This window comes from Tinamus guttatus, unplaced genomic scaffold, assembly GCF_059628265.1.
Source record: "Tinamus guttatus ecotype Peru unplaced genomic scaffold, ASM5962826v1 Tinamus_guttatus_pri_ptg000394l, whole genome shotgun sequence".
In the NCBI taxonomy this organism is placed as follows: domain Eukaryota; kingdom Metazoa; phylum Chordata; class Aves; order Tinamiformes; family Tinamidae; genus Tinamus; species Tinamus guttatus.
The window spans coordinates 449543-470498 of NW_028288928.1; the positions used below are offsets into that span (position 1 = coordinate 449543).

The 20956-nt window shown below is 38.6% G+C and overlaps 1 protein-coding gene across 2 annotated transcripts in view; it reads left to right on the forward strand.

Moving 5' to 3' along the window:
- ENOX1 (ecto-NOX disulfide-thiol exchanger 1) overlaps positions 1–20956 on the forward strand; it is a 134260-nt gene that overhangs the window by 66606 nt on the left and 46698 nt on the right. For both annotated transcript variants that reach the window (XM_088530933.1, XM_088530934.1), the window contains exons 6-7: positions 5123–5229; positions 8654–8771. In XM_088530933.1, coding sequence (XP_088387059.1) covers positions 5123–5229; positions 8654–8771 — 225 coding nt within the window. The remainder of the gene's footprint in view (positions 1–5122; positions 5230–8653; positions 8772–20956) is intronic.

Consider the following 20956-nt stretch of genomic DNA (forward strand, 5'->3'; position numbering starts at 1 on the left):
GGAGATGACTCTGTACTTTCATTTCCATTTTTTTCTTCACTCCTCCTTTTTCAAATACCCTGTATAGAATGTTTTCCTGCCCTAAAGATATTCTGTTTTTCCCTTTAATCTTTTATGCAACTCATATGGGTACCATTTAAGGGATTTTTGTTGTTGCTGTTCCTAGTTTGTCTGATTGTTTTACATTTACACCTGATAACAACACTCTAGTCTTGCAACATGCTTTACAGCAACAAAAACTGAGGTTTAAGCTTCTATCGTATATGCTTACTATGAGCTTGCACCTGTGATAAAGTATATTGCAGTTGCTCTGAAGTCATTAAACTTTAGCTGACACTTGCACATCACTATAGGTTTAGCTTTTGATGTTTTAGTTATTTATAACTCTGGAAAAACAATAAAATAATAATCCTTTATTGGAGATATTCCACATAAACCACCATCTGCAGAATAAGTCGTTAGGAGAGATGCAATCAATTACACTGTGTGAATTATATTGACATAGACCCTTCAAGAACTATGTGTTTTTTTAAAACCTAATTTAGTTTTACATATGGTCAATGAAAGTTTGATATAGCAGAGTACTTACCAGCAGATGTTTGTCTATGAATATTTCATGTTACTTAATAATACTACTTACCAGTCACAGTTGACAGTACAGTGCATCCTAGAGCTTGAGGTGCCTTAGACAAATAGGTATGACCTATTACTTCATTTTGGAAATTTCCTTCTGGAGATCAGAAAAAAGTCTGAACGTCATATTTGCAGCTAGACAGGAAATAATTGATTTGCTCAAATTCTGCAGAGATCACACCAAAATCTGTGTCCTCTCTTAGGTCAAATCTTATCCTGACCCGGAGGAAAATAACTGTAAATTGGGGAGTTTCCCATATGATATAAACTTTCTTGTCTTCCCCTTAGGGATGATCTATCCTCATAGATAGAGGATAGAGGTTGTGTGCTATTAGATCACTTACTCCACAAATCTCATCCTGAGCAGAGGCAGGTACATTAAGTCCTGTCTACCAATTAGCCAGAATATTGGAGTTTATGTCATTTTTAGAATTTCAAGTTGGCTGTGGAAGAACTGATGAATCTTGATGCAACATGAATTAACCTTTGAACAAATCTGAGCTGGCAGAATTGGTTTGTATTGGATTGGCACCTTGCAACACATGAATGCAGGGTTTTGGTGCAATACAAGGAGACACAAAGCCCCTTTCCTGTACCACCAAATCATGGTCTTGGATGGTTTTTAGTTCTAATGCAATATATAGAAATATTTTAGTTTGGGTGTTACCTAGTTGGTGAATAACTTCATAACTTCATAACTATGAATTCATATTCATAACTATGAATAACTTCATAACCAAAATGTTGTGTACATATAAATTGCTATATATGTTGACACTTTCTTTGAATGCCTTTGGATGCTTTGAATGTCTGGAATAGTCAGACATCAGTTTTTGACAAGTGCCAAAATTTTTTCCTTAAGGCCCCATGCAATTCATGCTCAGAGTCGTCATTTAGGTGGGTAATCACAGAATCACAGAATGTTTGAGGCTGGGAGGGACCTCTAGAGATCATCTCTAGATCTAACCACCCTGCTCAAGCAGGGACACCTAGAGCATGTGGCACAGGGTCGCAGCCAGGTGGGTTTTGAATATCTCCAGAGAAGGAGACTCCATAATCTCTCTGGGAAGCCTGTTCCAGTGCTCTGTCACCCTAACAATCAAGAAGTTATTTCTCCCTTTGTGCTATCGTTGGCCACCACAGGGAAGAGTTTGGCCTCATATTCCTTATGTCCTCCCCTCAAGTATTTATACATATTGATAAGATCCCCTCTCAACCTTTCCTTCTCCAGACTAAACAGGCCCAGCTCGCTTAGTCTTTCCTCATAAGATAGATGCTGCAGTCCCTTAATCATCTTTGTCACTCTACACTGGACCCTCTCTAGAAGTCCCACATCCCTCTTGTACTGGGGAGCCCAGAACTGTCCCCAGTACTACAGCTGTGGCCTCACCAGAGCTGAGTAGAGGGGCAGGATCCCCTTCCTCGACCTGCTGGCAATGCTCCTCCTGATGCAGCCAGGATCCCATTGGCCTTCTTGGCCACGAGGGCACATTGCTGCCTCATGGTTAACTTGTTGTCAACCAGGACTCCCAAATCCGTCTCCACGGAGCTGCTTTCCAGCAGGTCAACCCCTAATCTTCATTGGTGCCTGGGATTATTCCTCCCCAGCTGCAGGACCCTACACTTGCCTTTGGTGAACCTCATGGGATTCCTCTCTGCCCAACTCTCCATCCTGTCTAGGTCTCTCCAGATCGCAGCACAGCCCTCGGGAGTGTCAGCCACTCCACCCAGTTTGGTGTCATTTGCAAACTTGCTGAGGGTACACTCCGTTCCCTCGTCCAAGTCATTGATGAACAAGTCAAACACCACTGGGCCCAGTGCTGACCCCTGGGGGACACCGCTGGCGACAGGCCTCCATTTAGACTCTGCACCACCGATCACAACACTCTGAGCTCTACCATCCAGCCAGGTCTCAATCCACCTCACTGTCCACTCATCTAACCCACACTTCCTGAACTCCCCATGAGAATATTGTGGGAGACTGTGTGAAAAGCCTTGCTGTAGGCAACATCTACCGCTCTCCCCTCATCCATCCATCCAGTCATCCCATCATAGAGGGCTATCAGGTTCATCAGACGTGACTTCCCTTTGGTGAATCCATGAAAATGTTAACAGAACATTTGTCAGATTGAGGATTTTGCTTAGTTCAACATATAACACCATCCCCAGGAAAACAAACTGATTACAGTAGGCACTAATACATGAGAAAATCAAAAGGGATATTTGATGCAACTTTAGATGTAAAGGACTTTCCAAGTGACAAGTATTAATTTTAATATGAATTATGATGGGGATATGATATTGCCTCCTACTTTTCCTTTTTCTGTTATCCTTTGCCATCCACTGGATAATATTTCTTAAAAGTGCTTGATTTTTAGCATCTATTACTAATAGTATCCTAACATCTTTAGTTTTTTATAAACCTCATAGCTAGGTAAATGTATGAGATCCTTTTCCTACTCTTCACTTTGTCTAGTTATGTAGTTATGCAAGAAAATTCTTTAACATCTTCCTGTCCTGTGATTCAATTGAGGAGAGTTTCTGACATGATCTGACAATTCTGACAAATTTTAGCACCTGTTCACAGAATGGAAATTAAACACTTTAAAGTTCAATGTGTTTGGGCTTTTTTGTTGTTGTTGTTTTTGTTTGCTTGCTTGTTTGTTTTTCCAAAATTCAGATGATCTTATTAACACTCATAAGTAGAAAATGACAAACTGGCTCTTCTTCATATCTTTGTAAATTTTTTTACTTGAATTTCCACTTCCAAACTAAAAACCGACTGTTAATTAAGCAGGATTTTCTGAGCACCTGGGTCACCAACACAATGATAGTAATTAAATTCTAGCCTCAGTTCCAATACACATAATAATAGAGTGCTTTTGCATTTTCATTCTTTTCAAATTAATTGAATAAATATATACAGCATAATTTAAGCCTTGATGTACCCGCCCTTTGCTCCAAGCAGGTGTTAATATGTGGAAATTATCACATCTCCTATTAAAACTTGAATGGGTCACGAATGGGTCAGTTCATCCCAGTAGACTTGAGGAAACTTTTTTTTTTTTTTTTAAGAAAGCAACATTTAAGACTTAATTTAAGAATAAAGTATTTATTTGTAAGGTTTTAGAAAATAATTAAGCAGCCCTGATAGTTGCAAAGGAAGTCTTCCAGCCTTCCAGACCAGCAAAATATGGTGGCCTTCCTGAATCTGAAAGTAGTTTGAAACAGTGGTAGAAATAGACAGGAAAAAAAAAAAGGAATTAAAAAAAAAGGTGCTCCTGTTCAACCGAATGAGGTTAACTTTCAGATCAAGAGATGGAAGATATAAAATGACTTAATAGTCATCTAGACCATTTTAGGGGACATGATAGGTTTTTATATATAATAAGATCCTCTGCACCAGTGACTAGCAGGGAGAAGGAAAGCAATAATCTAGCGACTCACCAGGTGCTGTGTAATGGCACTTCTGCAATCTTGGGGAAAGAATTTCTGTAAGCTGCAGAATGCAGAGATCGTAACTCAAGAATGTTGTCATAAACTCAAAGGGTTTTTCAGCTTGAATTCATAGGTTGACATAGCTGATTGCTCAGGTGCACATTTCAGGCATTTGTAGAAATTTGGGGTATCTTGGTGGTCTTGCAATTACCTGTTCAGTGATCAAGACTGCTTATATCTTGATCAAATCATTTTTCAGCAAGTCAGTGATGTGAAAGGACAACATTGCTTGTAACTGATGTAAAGAGAAAGAAAAGAGGGCTAGGAGAAAATGTTCTGATTCAGGATAAATAGGTAGCTACAAATTCAGGGAGCTCAGTTGTCCTAGTTTATAACAAGATCTGACTTCAGAATTAATTCATTTTGTATTGAACGAGGGAAGCCCATTTCACATCTCTTCTTCATTCCATACACACTAAAATGCAAGCGTTCATTTGCACTCACATGAACACACATGAACATATATATAGGGGCACAGGGCAGGCTGACCTACTGCAGGTAAACCTGAGAGAAGCACCCACAGAACCAACAGCAGTTACTTGACATAGCATTTAAATACCTTCAGATACCTTCCCTTCAAAGCAGAGCTTGCTTGTCCTCCATATTTTCTTTTTTTTCAGCCCACTCATTTATATGCAGCTGCCACCAAAGAATGTACGTCAGGTTTAAGCCTTTAGTATTATCTCTCTGGTCACGCACTTATAGCCACACACAGAGGCACATGGGCACATCAAGTTATAGCAAACATCAGTGGGAAGCTGCTGAATGCATGTTCTTTGGTACATAGTTTATAAGTTGTGGAGACAGACTTGAAGGGAGACATCTCCAACATTGATAAAATGTAAGTACAAAAGACACATCATTGGATGGATATTGATGATGTTGTTTCAGTAATGACATCATCCATAGACTCCTAGTGTCTTTGCTTTGCTTCTCTATAGTGATCACAACATAAATTGCTTGTCTTGTTTGACTTCCTTGTTCACCAAAGTTGAGCAGATTGTGGCCGTTTTCAACGCTTCTACCAGACAAAAAGCTTGGGACCATTTCTCGAAAGCCCAGCGAAAGAACATAGACATTTGGCGAAAGCATTCTGAGGTTGGTGATTTTATTATTACTTTCTATCCATCATCTCACAGCTGGATTGACACAGAACGAGTGTGATTGTAGCTGGACATAGTGCATTCAGCAATATTTATGGCTACAGTTTTAGCTGTTAATCAACTAGCCATTATACAATCTCATCTGCCATGTGAATTGCTCCCATTGCTCTCATTACAATAATAGTCATTAAATAACACTAAGATAGAGAGCAATGTGTTTTTATTTTCCATGGAAGAATTGGGAAAACATTGGAGGAATATGTTTACTATCTAACATAATGAATTAAAGTGATGAAATTAGTTACAATATTTTAAATTAAGGATAGAATTAAGTCTTTCAAATATGAAAAATAAGTTTTTAGGAGTCATCATAATCTGGTTTTAAAGATTCTCACCTGTAACACAGATTATTTTTTCTGGTTGTACCATTACATGATCATTATAAGATGACTTTGCTTGGAAAGAAAAAAGATATTTCTTTCATAAAATAATAAATTAAGCAAATCTGTCCAGAATTATGGTGTACTCCTTCCCGCTTGTTTTATGTCATTCTCTAAAAAGCAGATCAATCACTTATATGGATTCTAAGTATATCGCTTACGCACAAAATAGTATAAATGCAATCATAATACAACATAAAATTAGCAATGTGGGTTCATGAATGTGTGACTGTCATAAGCATGAGCAGAGGAAATGAGTTTCTACCTCTCCTTGCTGTGAGTGGCAGCAAAGGAAGCGATTGTCCCCATCTTGTGTTTTGGTCATCCAGCTTTCGTTTTTAATTCAGTATTTACGCTATGAGCCTGTATTTTAAAAAGTAAGTACCACTGTCTTTGTTTTCTTTCTTTCGTCTTGCTTTTTTATTATTTTTTAATATGGGCAATTTACATTCACCTGGCTTACCTTCAGGTAGTACAGTATGTTGATTTGTAGTATCACAGTCCTCTAAATGATTTCTCTCTGACTCAGAATAAAAACTTTAGAAGGTAAGGTGCACTTATTTAATTATTTTGTAGTACACTTGTAAAATAAGTGTTGTACACTTAGTTTGAGAAAAAAAACTAAAGCACTGTGATATAAATCATTTGGATAACATTTTAAGTGCCCATTAACTAATGCTAAATTACAGTTGAATACCAATGGCACTAACTGTAACATCCAGATGAATACCAAATGAATTCTTTATTATCACTGCTATTATGGCGAATACCAAATGACTTCACAATAATGGGACACTTAAAATAAAATGTTAGCATAATTTATTGGTACAAACTGTACTTTGCATTTTGTTCACAAATATCAAAAAAGTGGGTAAATTCTTATTTAACGGAAAATTGGGAAGTTGGGGGTTGCTATTTATCCTATCTTTCAGAAAGGTATGAAAACATGACTTGCTCATAGTTTATTTCAATTATATTAAAAACATTCCTTCTTAAACTAACTTTTTGTGAAGGGATGTTGAATATCACTCATTTGCTTCCTTCTAAATCTTTAATAAAGGGAAACGTGCATGAGTTGGACTTTCCAGAAATGTTAATTCACTGCTTGCTCTTTCAAACATTATTGCCTTTTCTTTTTCTATGAAAAGGACACGAAAAGCAATTCAGAAATATATGAAACCTCTAGCTGAGTATTTCAGAAAGGCCTGTTTTCCAGATGTGAAATACAATTGATAGGTACCAAATGACGTCTTTGATTTCAATCTTATCGTCTAACCATGACATTAGCTGCTAATTTGTTTAATTTGTTAGTTTATCACCTTCCCTTCCTGCTTTAGAAAAGCTTTGCTAGAAAGCCAACCACAAAACAAGCCCTCGTACACAAAGCTCTTCCTTATGAAAGATTGTCAGCTTTTCTGATAATGTAGAAATGGATGCACCAAAGACATTTATCTGCTAAAAAAGGAATAAATGTAAGTGGATAGCTGCTCACGTATGCAGCCTGCATTTCCCAGGAAAAAAAAAGTGCAGGTGGCCTTTTACAATAAGGAATTAAGAAGTGGTTTGCTGATTTCTTCCAGAGAGGCCTCTTATTGTCTGGTTGACAATTTGCCATTTCAATCACTTTTTCTTTTTTTTTCCTTTTTTTTTTCTTTCCTTTTAATTTGAAATTATCCCCATACAAAATGCCTGCTAATTAGCCTCCTGGATACGTACACATTTATTAGAGCATCTGAGATCTGATGAAGCGACGGTGCAGCTCAAGGGAAACGCCTTCCCCTTTTTTCCTCCCCGCAGCCCCTCTCTGTGATGGTTCCTTGTTAATTGCATGGAGCAATAGTTGGACTCTTCAAGCCCTTCCCTCCTTCCATGCGCCTCTTCCTTGTTTCGAGGATTGCAAACCTCCTCTTTGGGAATTAGGCTCTTTGTCCACAGAAAAATTAGCTGTCTGCGGACTCAAAAGACCGACACTAATCACGGCGCAGCATCCCCGTGTAACACCTGACAGGATTATTAGAACAAAATAGGATTCTCTCCATCTTCTCCGTGCTGCCGTTAAAAAGCCAGCCATTAGTCCAGCATCAGCCTTTTTCACCGGGAACAAAGACCGTCTAGACTCCCACAAAGTCCCCACGCCTGCTGATCTTTACCTCGTTACATATGTACAGGCTTCCTGCCTGCCCTCCCCGGGCTCCCAGAAACAGGTCTTTTAGCACTCGTGTTTGTTTCAGATCATGATGGAGAAATTTCCTGGGCAGTGTTGTTGGGCTGAGGCTTTTCAGTTTGAGGAAATCTGTGGATGGGAACAGTGCATTAGGTGCTTTTTTGCCTAGCATTAGGCACCTAAAATATAGCATGCTCCATCTAAGCTAGCTGCTGTAGGCTGCCTTTACAGGCAGCGGAGAGAAATAGGCACTTTTAGGGCACAGTTAATCTGACATAGTTTGAATTTCAACCCCAAGGATGTGAAAAAAAGTGCTTATTTCTCTACATTTCTATGAAAAATGTGTATGGGAACTAGTTTTTAATGGCCACACTGAATGCCAGCCCAAATGACAGAGGCTGGAATTTTTTATACCTTAAGCAGCTTGTCAATCCCTTTATTGACCTGATTTATACACAATTTTAAGCATGATCCCTGCTGTTATTCCTGTTCTTCTATATTTAGAAGCAAAAATCATTTCATATGGAGGCTCACTTTCTCTCTTTCTTTTCCTGACTGTTGCTCTCTATAAAGTCAGTTCTTTCACATGAAGAATTCAGTTACCTTCAGCCTGAGTCGTATTCAAACTCTGAAAAGTGTTACATTAATCTTGCCCCATGCTACTGTTATTCTGAACAGGTTTATATATAGTTATGTGTGATTACAGTGATAAATGTTCTCTAATTAAAAATCAGAGGATTTTAAAAACAATTACTAAAGATAAAGCAATTACTTTGTGGAAATCACTACTGACAGAGGGTCATTTTGGGTTTTAGGAGCTCAGAAATGCGCACAGTGAACAGCTCATGGGAATCCGCCGGGAAGAAGAGATGGAAATGTCTGATGATGACAGTGGTGACAACCCCACTAAAAAACTGAGAGCAGATGATTCAGGTAAAGCAAAATTCCTCTACAGTATCCTCAAATATGTGCCTTTTTTACTTTATTTTGAGCGTCATATAAAAGTATATATAGGAGGGGAATGAGATATTAATAGAAAATGATTATGTAAACCTAACCTATTTTAAATATTCATAAATTAGCTATTTGAATGATGCAAGCTGTCTCTAGGAGGTTTCTCTCACCTACTAAGTTGTATAATGATGAGAACTGTCCAGTTCTGCCCATGGCTGGAGCAACTGTGGTTTTTTATCACTGTCTCTGCTATTTGACATAATAGTGTTTTATTGGTTGTAACAGTGGTTATAACAATGTCCTATTCAGAGGCTGATTGAAATTCTCCTTTAGTCAGTATTTTCCATGCCTTACTTTTCTGTTCTGCAAGTACCATACAACGTATAAGCTCACTAAGAAATATGTGCTACCATTTTAATTGTTTCTTTTGTAGAATCAACTTTCAAGGGTACATATTTCACCATATAGTACTGTATACTGTATTAATTTTACACTCATTAGGTGCTTGTCGTGAAAGAAAGAACAAAGTTGCTTGCTCTGTCTGGAAAGAAAAGCAATTTCTTCAGTTTTCTACAAATATTCTGCTATCCAGGCAGGCTGGACACCCCAGGAGATGGCTGAATTACTGATTGGTAAAAAGATCTGGATCCTTCGTTTGATTTCTTAACATTGGTTAATAAATTTGTAGGTGGATAACAAGAGTTTACCTTTAGATAAAGAATGATAAGGGTTTAGATACTCATCCTCAGCAAAAAAGCTTACAGCAGCTAAAGCCAAGGCACAAGTGAAAACTGCCAGTCACCAGTGAGCTTCATATATGGTGAAGATGAAGCAGGTGACATTGAGAGAAACTGAGAGGACAGGTTTTTATCTAGCCTTTTGCATACTAGCACCATATTAGGAAATGAGCATACTGAAGACATTCAAGTTTTCTATGTTGACACAAAAGTGTAGTAGATTTTTACTGACTTGTAGAGTGCTTTTGGCCCCTCCTGTGACAAGTTGTTCTGTGAGTTTGGATGATTCTAGAAGCAAAGACTTCATTGCTGTCATTCCAGCAAGAAATCTTTAGCAGGGCATTTCCTCTGAGGGCAGAATTAATGCCTTTACTGGAGGTAAAATGTAACAATAAAACCTGTGAAGAGCAGTTTAAATTTTTGTTTGGCTAATTGGGTGGGCTTGAATTTTCTAGTCATCATTAGCTGAATGCTTGGAACTAAGAAAGGGGTATCTGCAGGCAAAGCATTCCTAACAGTCACAGACTTCCATGAATGTTAATCGTTTTTGCCTTGGCTGTGCCTAGTCTTATGGAGAGAAGTCATTAGGATTAACAATAGGAAGGTAAAGCCAGAAATTCCCATAAACTTCACTTCAGAAATTGAGTAGCGGTGTTTTGAACTGTCATATTCAATTCCCAATTCCCAAACCAATTCAGCTATGTTTAACAAATGCATGCTTAGGGCTGAGATGTGCAGATCATTCATTTGGCCTCAGATTAGTAACATTACAGATAGGAAAACATATTTGGTTTTCTTCCCTAAATAGGAAACATTTCTGTCAATTGCTGTGGTATCTGAGATTTCTACAGCATTCTATCCCAACCTACTTCAGTAGTTGCACTGTTATACATAATAATATGAGCACGTGAATCCCCACAGTGTTAACAGTATCAAACCCAAGTTACTCAGCCCACTGCACAGGTAGAGTCACACAGTTTCAAAATTATTTTTTATCACCTTCTTCTTCCAATGTTATGCTCTTAACTAAAATGTGTGGATTTGATTCTTCTGTCATTGACACTGAAGGCAACTTAGAGATATTTTGAGTTAAACCAAAGAAATTACTGGGTATAAAACATGAGTATGTGAAAAGAAAATGAGTGAGTGGGATTTTTTTTTTTCATTTTAGGAGCAGAAGAGAGATTCTTCCTAGATTCTTCCTTTCTTATCTTAACGTTTTTTTAAAAATTATTCTTTCCGTTGGGCCTACTTTATATGTATCCATATTTAAGCATCTCTTTATTGTACTAGATTGGTTCAGATTGGTTCCTCCTATCCCCATCATTTCAGAACACAATGAACCACACCTAAGGCTAAAAGTTGTTCCAGGACCTTGGTGCCTGAGTGATAATCCAGAATTGTACTTCAGTCCTTAGAGCAAAATCCAGGGAAACAATATAGTCAGCTGAGGACCTTGTCCACAGTGAATTTCGCAGAGTCACAGAATCACATAGAATGGTTGAGGTTGGAAGGGACCTCCAGAGATCATCTAGTCCAACCCCCCTGCTCAAGCAGGGTCACCTAGACACAGGTGGCACAGGGTGGCATCCAGGCAGGTTTTGAGCATCTCCAAGGTAGGATGCCGACAATCTGGGCAGCCTATTCCAGTGCTCTGCCCCTAGCATCCCACCCAGCTTGAACAGCCCTTGCCACACATTTCAAACAGGACACCTAGGAGCCAGCTGCAAGTTAGTAGGACTCTAAGCAATGACTCACCTTGGAAAGGAAGGAGAGTTGCAAATTTGTGTTATTTGGATTAGATGATGGAAAAGCGGTTAGCAAAAAAAGGTTTGTACTTTATCTTCAGTCATGGAGGAGTCTGTGGCATACTAGAAATTTACTGATAGTTGTTGTTCGGGAAGATTAAGGCTTATTACTTGGGACTATACAGAACAGCTCAAGAGGGATTCATTGTGAAGTGTGCCATTCCATTCTAGACTCAACTGTCCTTTTTTCATCTGCCAATTGCTCTTCTCCTAGTTGTTTATGGACCTTATTTACTCCTATCAGTGGTGGCAGAAATGGGATGATAATTGGGATCTTCAGCCTCCTGGATCTGTCCTCTGTCTCCTAGACCTGCCTTGCAACCTCTAGTCCATGTTGCAGTGCTGGGTCATTGCCTTCTAGGCAAAGACCTTCTGCTCCTCCAGGTGTTATGCAGACAGGTCAGTCTGCTAAGGGCTTAGGAGGTACTAGTAACTTAGTGTCAGTTGAGTGCAAGCTGAATATTCCTGGAAAAGCAAGGCATAGCTACCTGCTTGTTCTATTGCAGGGCAACTTTGAATTGCTGCCAAGGTCCACTGAGCACCCCACTGGGGAAACCAATAAATGGTCTGAACTACCATGGATGAATAGTCTGTAGGAATTCATCCTGGTTTCACAGCCCTCATTTGTGTGATGCGCAAAGCTGGCAAAAGGCTAGGCTGGGTGAATATGACCTGTGGGCACAGCCATCCCTTTAGAATGAGGTTGTTGTTTGTTTGCTTGCTTGTTTTCAAAACTCAGGCTTCGAAGAGTGATTTTTCTGCATTGTGGATTTTGGAGTTTGAGAGGGAAAAGAGAATTGCTGAAGTAAAGCCAGAAAGAAATTGTTAAGAAAAAATAATAATGATGACTGGCAACTCAGTTAATACATTTGAAACTCAAGGTGCAGCTACTGAAGCATTAGCTCAGGGGAAGAAATGGCATTCTGCACTGGAGTCTGGAGAATATAGGAAAATCTTAGAATGATCAGGATTTATGGATGCTTCATCTCCCACCTGCTGGCGCTGGGAGTAAGGACCCGCAAGTAAAAGTCTCCAAAGTAATTTTAAGAATTAGTGAAGTGAAGCTGCATTTTGTAAGAAAGAGTTTGGTTTGTGCCTTGAAGGCACCTGTAATTTCACTTTAAGAGGAGGTAGGTTAATCTCTTCCTTTTGCAGTTCTTGGCAACATGCCATTAATTCTAGTGACTCCAGCTTCAGCTACAGACTGTGGTTGCCACTGCATAAAACGAAGAAATGCACAGAGCTCATGGAGGGATGCTGGGAGGACACTTGTGTGATTAGTGCTTCTGACTGGGATTCCAGAGCTAAACTCTAGCTCTGCTACAAACCTCCCACCTGAACAAATCATTGAATTTGTCTTGCTTTCAGTTCTCTGCTATCAAATGAGGGTGACAGCACTTCCTTTGGTTCAACCATTGCATGTCTTCTCCACATAGACTTGCTCTAGGGTTTTCTCTGGCTGAATGTGTATACAATACCCTGCTCATTGAGCCCCTGGGGCATTTGAGCACAGCTGTAATTAAATCGTAATTAAATTACTCCAGCGATGTAGTAATTTAATAACGACTTGGGCACTGCATGCAAATAGTAATGAAATTGTAAGTTACATAGTGTAAGCCCAGCTTGGACACATAATATTGGCACTGCCTTCCAACTCAGGACAGTTTAGGCAGGATTTTCAAACATGCCAGTTATAGGGGCCTAATTCCAATAATGTAGCTTTTCTGTCTTAAACAGTAGCCTGAATCTTTGAGTGTTCTGCAGAGCTGGTGTGTCCTTTTGGCAGCAACAGTGAAGTCAGATGTCATAGGAGACAGTCTGAACAGGGGGCAACCCAGACGAGAGTCTTTTTGAAAGTTAATATTTGAAAATCACACCCCTGTGCACACAGTATAAATTAGGCATTGTGATACTGTTCATAAGCCTTCTTGAAAGCCACAAAGTTGGCCAGTCTTCAAGGGAAACATGAACCAGCACCAAAGTGATATGTGTGACCATTATTCATCTTTACACCACTATTCAATCTCCTTTTGCTTTTACTAAGGCCTTGTGTGAATGTGGAGATGCACAAGCATAATTAAAACTGTGTTTAATAGCTGGATTAAACTGTGAGGAAAGCTTTATATAGCCTGTTACAACTTTGAATAGAAATTGCTCAGTCCCAGCTGCATGGGGCTCTTTTCTTCTGCTGCAACAGATCTTGTTCCAGAATTTCCACATTTTCCTCTTCCCTCTGATTCTGCTCATCAGATATTCCTGTCTTTCTTTATTGTAAGTCTGCTCTGACTTGACAAAATTCTGACTTGTTTTTCTGTCATCACTTCTCCACTTCATTGCTTTTTAGATTCAGATTTTGTGAAAGTAATTCTGATATTTAAAAAGCCCATAATTTGCCCGGCTTATTTTAAACTTAAAGATAATGTAAAATAATAAATATATTTCCTTTTAAAATTAATGGGCTAGCATCCTTTTTTTCCCCACAAATCAATACCATTTCAAAACCATCGGCAGCTGGCAAGATAATCAGCCCTGTGGTAACAAGTATATGACACACTTACAAAGGTGAAACTAAAATGTGTTAACAAAATCTGCTAACTAGGGTTTATAATCAATCTCAAAAAAGAAAATGGAAAAAAAATCTATTAAATTGGAAGAGCTGAATTGTCATCATATGGGCATGGTCCCCTAGCTGGCCAGACAAACGAGGGAATAACCAATTTGAGCTCGATGGTGGAGCAACCTCACTTTGAAAGGAAGAGCTCTGGCCACAACAGCCACAATCAGCCTGGCGCCAGGGACCATCAGAGATGATCACTCGAAGGAGCACAGGACGATTACTCCCTTTACGCAGGGAAAAGTCTGCTCCAGTGTCTTTCACAGCATGCCAGTTTAGGACTGTTATCATCAGGCAGACTCCGATTCGGTGCCTTAAAACGGATTCCATTTTTCCCACGGCTTTTACAAAAATAGGCTCAAATTCAGGAAGCACGTAAGCAGGTGCCTAATTTTATGTTGGAGGTTTGAAGTCCTTTTTTTGGCTTTAATAATGCTACTGGTGAAGATGAATTTAGCAGCAATGCCTTGATGAATCAGTGCCAAAGGCAGCTGCCAAGTCTTCCTTCTGTGGGGGGTAAGGACAGCCCAAGTCCTGTCCCAGGTCCTGGGTTAGCTCCTTTGCATCATTTCAGTTTTGGGAGGAGGGTCTCTCCCCACCCTCAGAAGTTAAAGGGTTAACAAACAAATTTTCAATTTCAAAGGGAATAGACACTTCAAAGAGACTTACCTAACATGGGTTTTAGGAAGATGTCCTGTTAACTAAAAAACAAGTCTGCTTTGTTTTGATGCTTTCAACTGACAGAAATACTGTTATCGAGATTATATTTTATTATGTTTTCTGGGTATTTCATACTGATATGGTTTTATACAGGATCATTACATATGAGAATAGATTTAATCCTGTTTTTAGTAAGCTTTAAGGACACCGAGGGATTATTTATGTAATAAGATGCAAAGTTGCTATGGAAAATGCTATAGCAACCTAACATCTTCACAAAACCAAGCAACCACTTGTGACAGCAATCTAAATTTACATTTATTTTAGTGTCATTTTATTGACATTCTTAGTATCTCATTTTGACAACACGTTAAAATATGTTTTGCATTCATGCTAGAACAAAATTAACAGCATGTTGTTGGAATGAAGATGATTGTTATAATTTTTTGAGATAATTTTAGCATATTTCATTTTGTGTAAATAGTATTAAAATAGTAGTGAAAAGAAGTTTTAGTGCACCCCTTCTATCTGTAATACAGCAAACAATGCGCACTGAAAGTAGCATTTTACAAGTCAGTGACAAGCTAAACTGTTTTTGTTTGCTTCATATCTCATGGAAATATTTTTAAAGAAAGAAATGATTTTGTTATCAGAATTTATTTCAAATCCTATATCTTTTATTATAAGTTTCCCAGTTCGGGATAGAGGCTATAATTTTTCATTAGGTTTCATAAAGCAGGAAATAATCTGAGTTGCGGTTTGGTAGAGAATTTGCCCTATTCAAGTGGAACTTCTCTAAAACATAGAATAACAGTGTGAGTTGCCCCATAGGAGGTTATATAAAAAGAAAAGGAGAAAACAAACATAACTCCCCTCCCCAAACAGTCTGAACCCTGTCCTGAGCTCATTGCAGTTAATAATAAAACTCACATTGACTTCAATGAGAGCAGAAGCAAGCTCTGTATATTGATTTTCTCCAGCCCCCTCCATTAAGAATCTTGAAGTGTGGCTGTAACATTGTTGAAGTGGGATGTTGGCAGCAAAATCAATAAAAGACAATATTAGAACATATGCTGTTTTCAGCTTCCTCACAATCTGATATAGCTGGTATTAGCATCCTTCTCCAAATTACACTTCATGCTTTCTATAAAGTGACCTTCCTCATAGTGCTCTCTCTTACTCTTCTGTTTAGCTTTCAAGAGAATGTGCCATATTTATAATAGCAAAGATGGCTGGTTCTGAGCAGATTCCTTCAGAAGGAACAGATTCCTTCAAAAGTGTTTTTATTACGCTCAGTCTAAATGCTGTCTACCAGAGGTCTATCAGAGACGTTACTTTTAATTCGGTTTGAACTAAGCTCTTGGATATAAGTTTTCTTAATTATGCTGCAGTTCCTGCCCTGGTGTTTTTAGGTCCCCTTTTCACTCCAGCACATTAGAAAAGTTCACAGATACTGCTTCAGGTTAAGATTTAGGTACTCTCTTATCCACTGTTGAATCCCTGAAACATCAGCCGTTGCTGAGTTCCCAGAGAAGGTAATGATCAGAAAGCAGAATCTTTTCCGATGTCAAAACAAGGTCCTAAATTCACACCCACTCATCTGGGGAGCACCCTTATATCATGAGATGTGCAAGCCTGGACAAGATTCCCGAAACAATTAACAGTTTTCTCTTAGGAGCCTGCAGGATTTGTGTCCGCTTGGGTCCAGCAGACTCATAGTCTATGATGTGCCTGCCTTCCAGGAGTAAAAACCCACGCTACTTTGATGATGGAATCTTAGATTCAGAGAAATTTCACGATTTTCTGATCTTCACTCTTGGCTTAAGTGTTATCTTAAGTGAAGGCTTGAGCTTCTTGATTATCTGAAGAAAACCAACTTCTACTAAATTCATATTATGAATGCAATGCAATGTTTTTGTAACTGATGTATTTTGTTCATGTAGTCAAGAGCCAAGTGGACTCAATGCTGCTTGAGGGTGAGTGACTTAGTTTTATTTGCTTTCGGATTTAAGGCAGAAGGAAGAGAAACCAAGAAAAGTCATTTTTAGATGTGAAAAGAGAGACTGAAAGAGACTAAATATGATACCAAAAACAAACAAACAAAAAAACCCCACAGTTAATTTCACTTCTCCAGTAATTCAAACATGTGACCCCTCGAACGCCAGTAGATAAAGCTCCTGAAGAGAAAAAATGTTTCTTCTATGTTAAGGAAGAAGGGTGTTTTTTGAAATTCAGAGTTCAAACTGCTACTTATTTTTTTTTTCTTTTTACTTTCATTGGACAAATAGCTGATTATCTGATTATCTTTCCATTTATTTATTCAGCTCTCCATATGGTGTATACATAACAAGCTGTAACTCAGGTTTAGGAACTGTGCCAAACATGTCTTTACAGCAGTTTCTGTATCCCAGTGATTCCTGAACAACTTCCTCAGTTGCCACCTGTCCACCTTACATGGTGACTGAAGAAGATCTTTTTCAAGAGATTTAGGTAGATGCTCATCTACATCATCGTCTTCATTGCTTCTTTGCCATGTATCGCATACCGACAGCTTTCTCTCTCAAACTGATCTAAGCTCAGGAGACAAGTGAGCACTTCCAACAGTTCACAAGGTACATGATAAAAAGCAATAGCTCTCCCCATTATGTCCCATTATCAGATTGGTATTGGCATCATCGTGCTCTTTTGGCTGTTATTGAGACCCGTGCTGCTAGGCCTTCATCCTGCAAGCTGCTCCCTGCTCCATGGAGTGTTTGCATTCACCTTCTGCTCAACACCCACAACTGCAAAATCCTCAGCAGTGACCTACTCAGAAAGTCTGATGCCAGCAGTATTCTGCAGTTATCCCTTGAAAGCCATTCACTTCTCGCAAATTTCAGTAAATTCCGAAAGGACTGGAGGTATCACCAACCTTGTGCAGTGCATTTTATTGTACAGTACCTGAGCATAAAACCTACTAAGCCTGTTAAACTGTGGAGAAACACAGTGGTCTCTGTTTACAGATACTGAAGGTGCAAAAGACAGGATGGAAGAGCTGAAAGGAGATTTTTTTTGGCTTGTAGATAAAATTCTTCTGGGCACCTTTAGTGGAAATACTCCCACATTTATAAATGAATAAATTACTCAAATATTACTATCTCTGAACATAAAAGTCAAGAAATACAAAGCTACATGTGATTATCTGCTGATGCTTTCCAAAGGGGTAAAATTGTATTTCTTTACGTAAGAGGCTCATTTTCATCTAAAACCAAAGTAACTGAGGAAGTGTTTTAGTATCATGCATTTCAATTAAAAATAGCTCAGCACTCCAATCAGCACATGGTCACAGAGAAAGCTGGATACATTTTCCTGATACTTGCAGTGCAGTAGAATTTTCTACAAGATTGTTTGTGCTCACATTTATAGTATGTAGTGATGATAGCAAATGATGATGTCCTCGCATTTACACCTTATATTTATGAACAGAATTTGCCCATTATAAAAAGAACAATTCAAAACAACAGAGCCACCTAAGACAGGCCAGTGTCTACTGTTGAAATCTGAATAAAATTGTGGTGATTGCTTTTATTCCTAAGGGTTAATTGCCAGTAGCCTGCTATGCAGAGATTTAGCTTTTTACAATAATGAATATACTAGCTGATCTATGCACTGTGTGTTTATACACATACATATGCATATATATATAGCAAATAACAAATATCCATCTACCATATATGAAAAACTGAGCATTCGTCAGCTTGTCTTGTGTTGCATGGACTTCAAAAGTCTGTATCTTTGGTTACAGGGCACCATTAAAACAAGCAGAATTTTTCTGTATTGATGTGAGAGAGGATCATTAGTGCCACTTGGCACCTTCTCAGTTATCAGTGCTTCTCTTACTCGAATGAACATATTCCTTCCCTCTTGAAAGTAAAATGTCCTTTTTTTTCAATGTTTGAGGAACACAGCCTCAGAAAAACATTGATTAGAGGAGTAACTGACTTCGCCGGCATCTTTAAAGCACAGGCACTGTGAACTTGGCTTAATGGTTCTATTTCTCAATCAGAAAGAAGATAGCGCTACTAAAAGAGATTCAGTCCTTGATTAATTGCGCTTAACTGAGATAGCAATTTCTGAAGCAGTTATTGGTAAACATAAAGCATAAGTAGCTGAAAAAATCACCTAATCACAAACTGATATCAAATACTTTAACGAGCAGGGGGGTGAGGAGTTATGCTTTGCTGAATTTAGAAAATATCTGAGAACTACTGTTTTTGATCGAAGTTTCGTATACTTCTGCATTTGCTTGCGATGGCTTGCTTTTTAGGCCTCTATTTCACAAGAACCAAGCAGAAAAGGCAAGGCAACAAGCAACCAGACCCACAGTCCACCACAGCAGAGTCCACTATGCAGAAGCAACTATTTTCCATCTTATCTATCTCCCCTTATGTGTAGGCCCAGTCTTTTAGACTTGGCACACATCATGGGTGGCAATAGAAGAAACACAGCCCATGGAGGAGAGGAAATACGAGCCCTTTGCTTAAAAGAGGCGCCTGAAGAAACTGGTCTCAACAGGGCAGATTAATTAGTGACTGTTAAAATATCTTTTACAAGCTATGTAGATTCTAGTTCTCCAAAGAAATGCTGTCAAGTAAAATAGGCCTAATCTGTGACAGGCTTTGATATTGTTGTAACAAGGTGCTCTCTTCCAAATTCTGAATATGCACTTCAGTAATGTGATGCGACGTCTTTGTCCAAAACGCTTCATACTGTAATTTGTCTGGGACAGAATAGGGATAAGAGGGGACTGGAGAATATACTGCAAAATAAGTATGAGTGAGGAAGAAGAGAGACATCTGGAAATGTTAGGCAAGTGGGAATTACAAATGAACCAAGAAATGGGCTGGTGCCTTTTAAGCAGAAAAATGTGATCTAAATGTAGTCATGCTATACAGAGGAAAAAGAGAGGAAGGTATGGAGAAAGGGTTAGAAAGATTGATCTAAAGTGGGAGATTAACCTTCTGTCTTCAGAGCCCTTTGGAGAAGCTTGGTTCACTGATCAAGTGTTTTTCCTGCAGCCACAAGGTCTACATCAAGGATCTTAAACTGTGCTTCTGAGCCATTGGCAATTTGTAAGACTCTACTGAGTAGTCTGCAGCTGCTTCCTGGAACAGGCTAAAACAATGAGATTAACTTCCCTCTTTAGAGGTTTTAATTAAAAGTCAGAGTTTGTAAGGACATGGAAATACACAGAGAGCCAGTACTGCTCCACAGTCTAGAAAATTTGGAAGCCACTAGTCCTGAAACTTAAAGCTAAGATTTTCAGATAATGATCTCTCTGGGGATTTAAATAAAAAAATCAGGTATAGGAGGCTCATCATAACATCACAAGAGCTGGCAGCACTGTTCTCTAGGGACATTTTTAGTCCACTGCAGAACCAGCACTTGCTTGCAACTTTTTGCCAGAGCTTTGTTATTAGGCCCAGTTGGGCCATAATCTTCCCCTTTTCTCCTACATCTTCTTTGTTATTTGCAAAGAGATATGCTTCATTACACAAGAAATAATGAGGCTTCATAAATTACTGGTGAGCCACACATGTAGTAAACCTAGAAAAAGACAATGCTATCACCCAAGTCTGTTAATCAGGAAGAATTTCTATGCTCTAATAAAATCTCTTCTCAGACAAGTGCTTTCTTTTCTCAAATGTTACATCTTTGCATATTGGGTGGGATAGATAAAGCTACAGTTAATGATGATGGAACTTTTTTTTTGGCAGCATCCTATCATTTACTAATTGTTCGCCAGTAAGTTTTATGTGAATAGGACGCCTGAAAATAATTCTCATGAGTATTCAATTTGAACATCTGGTATCATCATGAATGTAACTTGTATAATGAGCTTCTCTGCATTGAATGTAGGCAGCATGGCGAGGAAAGGACTTTGAAGCAACTGCACCTGAGAAAAGGAGGCTTTGCAATAATGTAAATCTCCCTCCCAGTGTGCAGGCCCTACCTCCCACTAACACTAATGACAATAACCCTTCCACATATAGAGTAATTTGTGCCTTTAGAGTTTAAATTTGCAGGTACTGAGACATTCAAATGAAGTGTGCCTAACATAAGAAAAATATGTGGAAATTGCTTCATTGTTTGGTTATATTAAGTCTGAAGGGAGAAAGAAAAAGGAATATTCATGGCAAGGCTAGCTTATAATTGCCCAAAATTATTTATTTTTATAGCATTCTAATTCTGTTTTCAGAGTTTATTCAGGCTAGTTTGCTGTTTTCAAGCTTTAACCAGAGGATTTTTTAAAAAAGCAAAGTGGGATAATCTATTTTTGTGGAAACAAGGGAGAACAATGGAAGA